This window comes from Epinephelus lanceolatus, chromosome 23 (genome assembly GCF_041903045.1).
Source record: "Epinephelus lanceolatus isolate andai-2023 chromosome 23, ASM4190304v1, whole genome shotgun sequence".
Taxonomy (NCBI): domain Eukaryota; kingdom Metazoa; phylum Chordata; class Actinopteri; order Perciformes; family Serranidae; genus Epinephelus; species Epinephelus lanceolatus.
Genome location: NC_135756.1, coordinates 31,277,407 through 31,289,894, shown reverse-complemented (window position 1 = coordinate 31,289,894; position 12,488 = coordinate 31,277,407). Strand labels below are relative to the sequence as shown.

At 41.8% G+C, this 12,488-nt stretch overlaps 1 protein-coding gene across 5 annotated transcripts in view; it reads right to left on the bottom strand.

The window, feature by feature from the left end:
* Positions 1 to 12,488, bottom strand: part of LOC117249323 (protein bicaudal D homolog 1-like) — a 68,025-nt gene that overhangs the window by 29,716 nt on the left and 25,821 nt on the right. For 3 of the 5 annotated variants that reach the window (XM_033614900.2, XM_078165054.1, XM_078165053.1), the window contains exons 2-4: positions 3,377 to 3,589; positions 3,006 to 3,158; positions 475 to 779 (exon numbers count right to left, since the gene is read on the bottom strand). In XM_033614900.2, the coding sequence (XP_033470791.2) occupies positions 475 to 779; positions 3,006 to 3,158; positions 3,377 to 3,589 (671 nt within the window). Of the gene's footprint in view, positions 1 to 474; positions 780 to 3,005; positions 3,162 to 3,376; positions 3,590 to 12,488 lie in introns of all 5 variants that reach the window. The other 2 variants (XM_033614899.2, XM_078165052.1) reach the window with 1 other exon arrangement.

Genomic DNA, 12,488 nt, shown 5'->3' with positions numbered 1-12,488 from the left:
ACAAATACTCACTAATTTTGTGGATTAATCCACTGCTGAAAATAGTCCCCAGCAAATGACACAGCTGTGTCACAGTCCCCAGCTGTTTTTGGAAATTACTGAGCCTGATTACTGATTACTTTTTTTTAAATGAAACTGTATATTTTTGAGCTGATTGTGAAGAGAGAGCCACAGACATGTTTGCTGTTAGCAATGGCAAAAATACAGAATATTACCAGCCTTGTCCCTTTGGGAGGAGACAAAATTAGATTAAATATTTGAGGCTAAGAATGACTTTTAAGGCCTAAAATATAAAACTTTTTAAGACTTTTTAAGGACCTGCAGATATCCTTGTGGGTGCATTTATGCCAAACCATCCATCAGGCCATACATCCTATGACATTTTTGGAGAAACAAAAGAATACTCTTGTAACTACAAACATGTAAACATTACATTCTCTTTCCACATATGTTTTGTGTGTATGTAATATCTACCTCATTGGCTCATCTGTCTGTGGAGAAAGCAGAGTTGTGGGGGTGGCGGTGCCGCTGGGTGGGGCGGAGGTGAATGTCAGGTGGGCACTGCCTGTGTAGGCCACATCACACATGCTGAGGTGGTGGACCAGCTCCCTGCGCAGGTGGTTCTTCTGTTCACGCTCGCTCTTCAGCGACTCAAGCGCCTCCTCCAGCTGGGTGTCTGAGATGTCCTTCAAACGCAGCGCGTCCTGTAACTGGCTGTTGAGGAGCTCTGTCTCCTCCTCCAGGACCTTAATCTCATGCTTCAGGCCTTCATACTCCACCTAAACCAGGGGTGGAGCAACATTAATTAATTGGGAAGAAAATGGGAAGAAATCAGAAGATTGTCAATGTAGTGTGTCACAAATCTGATGGAAATTCTTAATCTACATTTAAAGCTTGAAGTCACTATGTGGGTAGTAAGCGTGCCCTGTTGAGATTTCTTGTCAGTAAACAAAGTCGTGTTTACATCCTTGAGGCCTGTCATGTGTGCTGAATGTACATCCTATCTCATGAAACATTTGCAAAGCAGAATTTTCCACAAATATTAACTTGCAGTCTTCTTTTTCTTAGCTCCTGATGATGCATTACTGCAGTATATTTCTTTGCAGATCACAGCCACAAACTGTTGATCAGCAGCATAGCTTGAAACCAACATAGGAGTGTGTATCATGTCCTGCATGATACAAACAGAATAGTGACCCATTCACAAAGACATTTCTCCATAGAGCAGAGACTGTAAACACTGTCAGAGATAGTCAGCATTTATGGGAACACCTACACATCCTTAAACATCGAGGGGGAAAACAAAGCAATCTCTACCGTACCAAAGAGTTGCTTTATGGCTTTCTGTACATCAAATAAGCTTAAAAATCCAGCGTTAAAGTATATTTTTCTACCTGGACCCTATTTTTCCATGCTTTAGTGTCTATAGGGAAAATATTTATTTTGAAATTGGTCCAGTATTGAATGAGAGCAGCGGACAACGTAAGCATACAATGTAAACCAGGCATGTTCGCACTTCGCACTGCCAATTCATGTTTATGTTTATGTTTATTTTATTTAAGAAGGGACAGTACACATTAATTAACATGACCACTTAAGTCACGTAAATGTGCAAGATTTAGCCATACAGGCTAATTTTCATCTGCAGTCCCTGGCAGGTTGATGGTATATACATATATATATGAACAGGCATTAAAATAACATACAGAAGTACAAAATTTATATCCACTAAAAGTGCTTGGTTTTGTCAGTGACAGGTTCTAATTGTCAACATAAGTGGAAAGGATCCTACAGAGATAGACTTTTTTGTTAGAGTGAAATCCTTTTTGTTTTACCAAAATCACTATTTTCAAACCCACCAGTCTCCATTTAAATAAACTGTAATTTTAACATAATAAAAAATAATAAAAATAAAACTCTGACAAACTGTTGTGGGTCATCTTGTCAATGTTCCAGCAATCACCAACTCTGGTTTGTCTGAAAAAAACCTTAATTCACCCAGTTAGATGTGAAAATGTACTGTCTCTATTCATACTAAAATTACTGTTTATTTAAATGGAGTCTGGTGTGTTTGCGGTGGTAATTTCAGGACTGTTTCTGATAAAACAAAAAACATTATGCTTTATCAAAAAAGTATTAGACTATAAAAGTTGTGAGCCTCCAAAGACCTGTGTGGTTCTTGACAGTGTCAGTCCCTGCATTATGACATTATAGCGCATTGTCAATACATAGGCTAATGACATGTTGTGATGTTAGCACTTCTTAACTGTTTCAAAAAACGATTGGAATTAAGGTAAGTCTAATCATTTATATCTGTAGTAAATGTAATAGTGTCTCTTACGGGAGTTAAAAAAAACACACTTTCCCTGCATTACAGGCTGGGGGAAAGGGCTGATTTCCCCCTCACCAACTCCGCCCTCACCACCTCCTCTTGCTATGACTATAATGGACCTGCATTTGGTAAATGGACCTGCATTTCTGTGGCACCTTTCTAGTCATCTGACCACTCAAAGCGCTTTTACACTACGAGTCACATTCACCCATTCACACACACACATTCATACACTGGTGGCCGAGGCTACGATACAAGGTGCCACCTGCTACTCAGTTTTTAAACACGCTCACACACCGGTGGAACAGCCATCGGGAGCAATTTGGTATCTTGCTCAAGGATACTTCGACATGCAGACTGGAGTAGCCGGGGACTGAACAACTGATCTTCCGATTGGTGGATGACCCGCTCTACCTCCAATCACATATTAACACTTTAAAAATTCTGCAAAACATTTACATACATAGTGGCACATAGAGGCTTAAAACATGTCCCCAGATTCCCCCTGTTTAAAATGTAGATGAGAGGAGAAAGATCTTGTGGGGGAAACACTAAAACCTATATGATATTGTTAGAATGAAAAAGTCCATGTTAAAAAAAACTTTGTCTTTGTTGAGTAACTTGTTTTTTTCTGATTTAGTCTCTATTGCATGGCCATGATATCTTTGTGTACCTGATTCTGTTTGAGAGTCGACACCAGTTTCTGAAGTGAGATGTTCTCCTCCTCCAGCTCGGTGTAGTCCTGGAGCAGCCGTGTCTCTCGAAACTTGTACTCTCTGACCTCCTCTCGCATCCGGCTTCGCTGCAGCTCCAACATCTCGTTACTCTGCTGAGACAGTTCAAGTAAACAGAGCTGAAGCTGCATGCTGTTTATGACGGAGATAACCCAAGAAAATTATGGGAATCAGACTGAAAGTGGCTGGGATTAAGTTTAATTTCTGGGACATAAGATACTTTCATAGAAAGCCATATGGTCACCTAAAACTGAGTACCTCTTGTCAAGCAAGAATGTATGATATCCTAACACTGAACGCTTTACTGTACCTCCCTCAGCTCCTGCAGCAGTGTGCTCAGATGTTCACTGTCAGCCTGAGCACTGGAGGCGGTGGCCCGGCTGTGCTTCAGTGCTGACTGGAGCTCCAGTAGGCGGCCCATGTAGTAGGCCTCTTTGGAAGCAGACTCCTGCAGCAGCGTTTCTTCGTTGGTCTCCCCATCTTCTGCCACCTTACGCTGGATGGAGTAGGCCTGGCCAAATGCCTGGAACATGGCAGGAGAGAAAAGGATGTGTCATTTAAACATGAGATGGGTTGTTTATCATTTCTATTATTATTAGGGATGCATGGTATTATCATCATGTCATCGGAATCAGCCGATATCGCCTTTCAAATAAAATATCCGCATTGGCCAAAGTAGTAACAGAACAACATATCTGAAAGTAGGCCTATGTATGAAGAATATAAATGACAGAAATTAAAGACGGATAAACAGACAGAAAATAAATGTGTGTAACCATTTCACAGTAGGGGTGTGCCATATCATCTTATTCACAATAATACTGGTATAATTTTTAATATGATAAGAAAATTCATATCATGATACTCGTGATACATTGGCTTGTTGACATATGGACGTCATACTGTTATACACTGCAACAACAAGCATGGCTGAAGGCAAAATTATTACAGACTCCACAGTGGTTCCAAAAAGAGGAGCAGCTTCAGTACAGTGGAATAAACTGTGGTGTCATGAATGTTTTATGAACAGCCCCAGACTCTCACACTCTTTTAGTGACATACCGCTCAGAAGGAACTCATTCAGCAGGTCCTCTGGTAGCAGCGCAGTATCTCTCCCTCCCCACTCTCGCTGTATGCACACGGGAGTCAGTGTCATCAAATGATTTGGTCATAAAACTTGGTAATGTAAAACTACATGACTCATGGCTCAACAAAAAATATAAATATGTGAATGTATGAGAGATCATTTTGTTTATTTTTTACTGAATATTTGAGGGCAAACTGTTACGCTGACAGGTAATACTACATCACTTATTTTGTTGCAATTCTATGTTCTTAATTCATAATAAAACATTTTTTTACTCATTTGTTATATAGTCAATAATTTCATTATTGCAAAAATACCCTGAAATATTGTGATATTATTTTAGGGGCATATCGTCCACCCCTATTTCACTGTCGGCTCGCACTGCGTTAATATCCACCTGAGCAACAAAGCAGAAAAAATGGCATGCATAAAGAACAATAAAAGGGCCATTAACCAAAGATAACATGTCTTAAGTGCTTATGATGTAGTTACTATTTTTTTGGTGCAAAAAGACAATATAACATGAAATGCCTATATCCTTGTGTGAAGATAATAGTCACTTTCACCATAAAGTAAAGTTCCATTGATTGTCACACACCTGAGTGTGTGAAATCTGTTCTCCGCATTTGACCCATCCCCTGAGGGAGCGGTGAGCAGCGGCGGTGCCGTGCTCAGGAATCATGTGGTGATCTAACCCCCAATTCCAACCCCTGATGCTGAGTGCCAAGCAGGGAGGACACCCTGACACCCAAACGTTTGAAATTTCAGTGTATTACTTACTAAAGAATAAAGAACGACACTGCACTGTCCTGACCACGGTAAATCCAGAGGCCGTTGCCTAATGGGCAGGAGTCTGAATATAGGGACCTGATAAAAACCTTCAGTGACTGGAGTCACAAGAACTGTCTCCTCCTCAAAACACCTCAAAAACCAAGGAAATTATCATAGATTTCTGCAGGTCCAAGCCCCCTCTTCAGCCAGTGAATACCTGTGGGGTGGACATCGAGGTGGTGCCAAGCTATAAGTATCTAGGTGCACCTGGATAATAAGTTGGACTGGTCCCTAAACATAGACGCTCTCTACAAAAAGGGGCAGAGCTGCTTTTTCTTGAGGAAGCTCAGATCTCTTGACATCTGTAGTAAGATTCTGCAGATGTTTTATCAGTCTGTGGTGGCAAGTGTATTGTTTTATGCTGAAGTCTGCTGGGGAGGAAGCATCAGACACAAAGATGCAAGGCGGCTGGGCAAACTAGTCAAAAGATCTGGCTCTGTGTTTGGAGTCAGGTTGGACACACTGGAGGAGGTGGTGGAGAGATGCACACTGAAGATGTTCGAGGCCATCATGAACAACCCAGATCATCCACTCCACAACACCTTGATGGACCAAAAAAAAAACTGGTGGGTGGCTCCTCTCTCTTCAATGCAGGACAGAGAGATACAGAAGATTCTATATACCAACAGCCATCAGGCTTCATAACTCTTTGACATATAATAGATGAGCTGACAGATAATTGAATTTCCCCTTGGGGATGAATAAAGTTATTAACAAGGTCCTTTACAGAAAAAAAAAACAGTTTTAAGTTCAAAGGCCAATGCTAAAATAACCTACAATGTCCAATAATGACTCCTGCATTGCTGTGTTGTCCTCTTCTGATGTAGAGTTTCCATTCTGGATCCACAGACCGACGTAAACCCAACTGCCTAGCTAGCTAATGGCTAGCAAGCTAAAGTCCACACTAGTTAAAGGTGCTAATGTAGGTACTGTAGCATATTTTCCGTGTTTTAGTTGTGTTAGCTGCTTTACTGCACCTCACAGAAACTCAACACAGTGGCATAGAAACCCCACCACCAACAAATGTTTTGGTGAGGTGTAACTGCAGAGCGACGCAGCTGCACTACCACACAAGTATAAATGCTCATATCAGCGTAGCTACTAGTGTAGACTACAATGTAGGCTCTGTGTCGAGCCTGTGAACAGCAATAAAACAGCCTTTACGTGCCACCACCATACAAGTATAAATGCTCACATTGGCGTAGCCACTAGTGTAGACTACAACATAGGCTCTGTATAGAGCCTGTGCACAACTCTATATCAACCTTTGCTTGCCACCACCACACAATGCAGTGTTTGTGGTCACCTCATGTATTTCAGTCAGACCAGGCTGTGTTAGTGACAGCTGAAGATGCAGCTCTATAGGAGTGACAAGAGAAAGCCAGTGAAGCTGAGGTCCAACATGAAAGGAGTGGTGAGTCAGCGTTAGTGGCCTCATGATCGCCGAGCTGCTCCACACAAGCAGACCATCCTCTGCTCCACTGAACACCGAGGGGAGAAATGTATTGAACTAAAAATCAATAAGAGGGCCCACGCTAGGCTGAGCTTAGAGTGTAGAGAGAAGGAGGGAAAGAGTAGGTGGGAAAGTCTCTCTCTCTCTGCTTTAAACTCCTCGTCTTATGTATCGGCTCGGAGAAAAGTCCAGTCAATGAGTGATTTTGCTTATAGGCATGACTCCAGGAATCACTATGCATGGGCAAAAATGGACCATGCTTTTCCCCACGGGAGCAGAGTGTAAGTACAGTTTACCACAGTCAGCTGGGACCTGGACACCCAGGACTGTTCTCTGTCCCTGTGCTCACTGAGCCAGTGATGCATGCACACATGTTGGGCGGTATTTAGTTAAGAGATTAATGAGCCTCCACTGAAACCTTTTACGCCCACAAACATAATGAAGTCTCCTACAAATTATGTTCATATGCAACTCAGTCTGTTTTAGGCCAAAGTTCAGGAAGACGTCTGATAGGTTTGAAGGTGAATGGGTGTGTAACCATGTGCTGGTGACACTCATTAGTCGTGTTTGTTTCTGACATCTCTTTTTAAAAATCATAACCTGACATCTTTCCCCTATGTTGCTATGCGCAGATATTATGTGAAAAGCTGACTGAAAAACACTGGCAGTGAAAGTCTGAAGTATAATGTCAGTAGTTGTTAGTACTTTGTTCTCTGTATGTTCATTTGATGAAGAGAAACAAAAAAAAGCGTAAACGGTCCACTAATCAATGGAGATTAGAGTCTCTCATAAGTGGGCCCATCCTTCACCATTCCCGTCATTTGACGGTTAATGGCCTCTTCGTTTGCGAGGGCAAGGAGGACGCGCAGTGCCTTGTCTCCCCAGTTGCTCATCTTTACAGTGTCTTTCAGATTTGCGTTCCCTCTTGCCACTAGCTGCTCATTCCTGCTATCAGCTGTTTCCTGTTTATCCAGCGCCAGTGGGTCACACATGCGGCGTCATCAACAGCCAATCCGGCTCTGTGTGTCTAAATGCTCACAACTTGCCGGCTAAACAGCCCAACATACGCTGAAAATCTGGCAGTGTAAAAGGGGCTATAGTTAACCACAGCTGTAAATGCACCGTGCTAACCAAATTAGCAGCTAGCATTAGGGTTAGCTCCAGCCTCTCATTCAAATACGGTAATGCCTGGCTCCAAAAATCCAAGATGGCGATGGTCAAAATGCAAATTTTGAGGCTTCAAATCGTAAGTACACAAACCAATGGGTGACATCACATTTTATAGACTCAGCATAGACTTTATATAGTCTATGCCGCCAATATATGACTGCTGTTTACAGCTCATTTTGCTGCCCTCAAGTTGCCCAAAAAATGAATGCAGGTTTAAAGCCCCTATGTGGTGGATTTAAACAGACTTGTCTGCCCCAGTTAGTAGTATCAGACAAGACACTTTGGCAGACAGCAGGTCACTACTACCACCTACAGATCTGATGTGTGGACACAGATGAATAAGCTGATCACACTATATAGCCCATAACTTATTTTAACTACCATTGTCTAAATGTCCTACAAACAAAACCATATGCCATCAAAATAACTTGAAAGATGTTATAATTGCATAAAAACTATCCACATAGTGACTTTAAGTATGTGAATATGAATACTGTTAGCTGAACAAAGCGCATAGATTTTTGTGTTCAAAAATGTGTCGCCTCAAAAGTGATGCAAAGATGAACTGCAGTTTCAAACATTACAAGAAGCAGGATAATATTACATTGCCATTAAATATTTTTCATTTCTCACGGCTATGATTGTAAAAAGATCCATGAAGGCACCATGAGCATCCAACTGGAAACATTTTATCCCACAGCAGGCAATGAAGCAGTAGTGCAACATAACAGGGACAAATATTGATTTGCCCATGAACTCCCTCTGTAACATTCCACAGCTAATACACTGGAGAGGAGTCGGTAGATATGTATGACCTGTGCAGTGCAGCCATCTGTTCATGGCCATGGCTCTGCCATACAAGCCATTACTTTGACACAGCACACAGCACAACAATACATATGGCACCATAACAACATCCATTCAATACACACAAAAATAACCTCAGGCTGCAACATGCCATCAGAGTGAAATACGACTGACATACATCAGTGTGGAGGAGAGGACACCACAGGAACGCCAGCTACAGAGACTGTAAATTAAACCCAGTTATCAAACAGGATTCTTGTTAGACTTTAGCCTGTGTTCCATTTGATGTATTTGTAAATAAGCTCCCATGGCAGACACTGGAGAGGTGAGGGTTCACCTCTCTATTACATATGAAGCCTAAAAGAACCTTGACTGGTCAGCTGGGGGTGGAGACTGTCACGACAATATGGAGGGGGTTGAAGGAAAGTTTAGTAATCTGCTGTTTTTAACAATATTTCAGTCAAAATTTTGAGTTCAAAATACCATAAACAGACACGTACAACCTGGGGAACAGCTGTAGTTCAGCATAAGAGCACAACTTGTTGGATTGGGGGTTGTCAAAAGGGGCATTTCCCCCTTTACTTTCTGGTCTTGCATGTCAAGAGTGAAATGAGCATGTTTATCTCAGCTGATAAAAAGCTGGAGGTAAGAGATATGTTAATCTACCACTTCTTTCCACTGCAGCTCGGAGAAAAGCGTCCTACTTAGCTGACACAGTGACTTACTGCCAACTGTGACATCATCCTGTCTCAGACTGAAAGAGACAAGGACAGAGAGAGAGAGGACAGGGACAGAGAAGCGGAACAGTGTCCTACTAGCCCACTGTAACAGGACACACTGGCCTCACAGGACTGGAATGAGTGATGAGAGTGATAAAAAAGGATTAATCATATTCATTCACATACATAAGAACACCCACAAAAACACTTTTCATTTTTCCATCTCCCGAACCTTTATTGCACTATTTCACCTCCCTCTTTCACACCATCTATTGTTCTCATTTATCTCTGCCTGTCTCCCCTGTGTCTTCGGTCGGTTGCTCCGCCAGCATACTAATGCAGCTGGACTGAAGATTTTCCCATAAAACCGTCCCTGGCTGAGTAATGCTGTGGGAGTGGCAGAGACATCAGAGTGGGTATATGGTGCAGCAGCTAAGGCTAGCTGGAAGTGTGGGTTTTAAAACAGAGTATTCACTGTGTGGGAAAAGTGGTACCTGCTCTTGCAAACAGTTGATGCTGCAAAATCAGCTCAAGGATTTCTGGTCCACAATGTCCTTTTTTCACAGACACCATCCAGGGATTATTCATTTATCTTAACGAGATAATAGCAAGCTCGAGAGACAGATTTTCAAGAGAAAGAACATTTGCTGGAGAAATGTTTTACTTGTTTGGTTCACAAGATGTTCATTTGCAGAAATATCTAAACCAGTGTGACACCAAGCAGCATCATGCAGCCCTTCATTTGATTTAATTTGAGTCAGCAGCACAGACACACAGATTGACCCAGAGTCAGACAAAGGCAGCATCATTAGTTGGTATTTCTAGCCCCATCATCCTGATGATCTCATTCACATTCTTGCTCTCTGACTATTTCCTTCAGCCCCTTTTCATTTCCAGGTCGTGATGTACTGTTGCTTTGTCATGCCCCCTTGGCGTGTGATACCAACACTGAAAGCAGCCTTTGGCGTCTCTCTAAAGTCCCTGGACAAAAAAACACTTACACCCGCTAACATCTGACTTTGTTTTAAATGGGAAAGGTTACAATCAGCATTGACTCTACAGTATTCACAGGTATTTATCAGCACCAGATCTGGTTGGCTCCAACTGGCAGGGATGGACACATGTCCCCGTGGTCAACATGCTACTTTTCGCCCATTTTCCGGAATGGTGCAATAATGCGCTACCACCAGTTCCATCCATCTCCATCAAAGCACTGCTTCACATGGTTCCAAGTTAGTCTGTATTGACTTTGAAAGAGAGACTCACTGTAACATTGTCACTGGGCTCCATGCTGCTTTCTACTGTTTACTAACCTGTTTTCCAGCATGTTTGTGATGTCAAACATGCACCAGTATAAAACAAAAACAGAAAGGTATACTCATCAACTACAGAGCCGTGAACACAGTTTTGATAAACTGGCAATGATAAAAATGTCATGCCTATTTTCAGCGGGTTTTCCTACATTTAAAAATCCTGCATGTACGCACAAGTTTTGGTGTAAAAATAATATATCAGTTGCATCAAGCTTTCAACTAATTCCAATGTAAACCTGTTTGTGGCAATATTTGACGCAGAGAGCAAATGGCACAGTATAAAGAGTGAGAAACTCCGCAATCAACATGTTCTCACTCCGACCTTGTCACATATCGACTTTAAGTCAGAAACTTTCTTTCAAAATACACTTCCATTTTCACAGGAAATGTACACTTTGCATATAGTCTCTGTCAAAATAAACTGTGAACTGATTATTATTTTTTTTATGTGTATTTAAAAAATACACGTGGTTATGTTTTGCCAACACGCATGTGGCTGGTTTACAATCTTATATGAAGCGAACACGGGCCTCACGGGTGAAAGTCGGTAGTTGTGGGACCGATCCACCACCCCTTGCACCCGCCCTACTCAGACTTCGGCTGCCTTCATTTTCGTTGTTGTTGCGTTTCACTCTGATGCTGCTGGGCATGGTTTAACGATAAAAGCAACTGGCCACATATCATGCTGGGCTTTTTTCATCTGTGTCTGTGCCAGAAGTCACTGACTAAGCACAGGTTTTGATGACTTCGGAGTGAGACCAGGTTGCCACATAGATATGGAGGAAGGGGTGGTGAATGGGTCAAACAAATATGGACTTTAACCCAGGAGACCACAGTTTGTGTCCCATGTGAATCCAAAATTCAACGTTGCTGAATAACGTAACATAGTGTTTTGTAACTTAAGTAGGTACGTCACATGTGAAAGCAAAAGTTATGATGTTTTTTTCAGAACCTAACCAAGAAGTTTTGAAGCTTAAACCTCACTGCAACTGTTTGACAGTGTAACAATCTGTTTCAGCCAGGAGACAGCTGTGCATCTAACATGTTCTCTTCCCAACTCATCAAATATTGCCGCTTGGTCAGTGAACTTTCACATCTACATGTGACGCGCTAGGTATCCTCCTGCATCTGCTGTTGATGTTCCAGGAAGCTGTGTCAATTCATGCTTGCTGCATGCATTGTGTCTTTTCAAAATACACTTCCGTTTTCACAGGAAATGTATAGTTTCTTCTCGTTAGATGCATATAGCCTTCAGTCTGCAGTTTCAAAATAAACTTAAAACATTGGTAAAACAGCTCATATTTATGCCCTTGTGCAACAAAAGCATGTGGTTGGGTTTAGAAAAAAAAATCATCATGGTTTGGGTTATCATTCATATGAGAAGCAAACAGTGACCTCTTGGGTGTTAGTCTGGGGTTTGTTGGACCCCTACACCTGCCCTTCCACCCACCCTATACGGACTTTCCAGCTCCTTATATTACCTTGTTACCAGCCACGTTTCAAACTAACGCTGTCGAGTGGTGTTAAAAAACTGACGTGCCTTTCTCTGCCATATGATTTGCCGTGAAAGTTGCCATTTTGTGGCGGTGGCTGATGTATTTGATGACTTGGGAATAAGAATGGGCTGCATCACATTCAAGCATTAAAGGATGCTTTGTACATCAATATGAAATGCACAGGGGACAGGTGTTGGTATTTGACAACCCTGGAATGAGAACCACTTGTTTCCTTCTTTCTGTCATTGTTCACACTTTACTCCTAAAGGTACATGATATCATCACCCTGAAGACAGACCTGAGTGGCAAACAAAGGTGAGGCTCTGACACACAACATGACATTGCCATAACAGTGAAAAGATGTCCTTGATAAATTTATAGGAACATAAAGTGAGTGAAATTCATATAAATATATATGAGAGTACATTTATCACATGATGATAGCAAATGAAAATAGCTGGGACACACTTAACTGCAAGGAAAGGCTTTTTACATTTCAAGGGACGTTAAAACCTTGTGATAGTGCAACTATACTAACACTGGAGG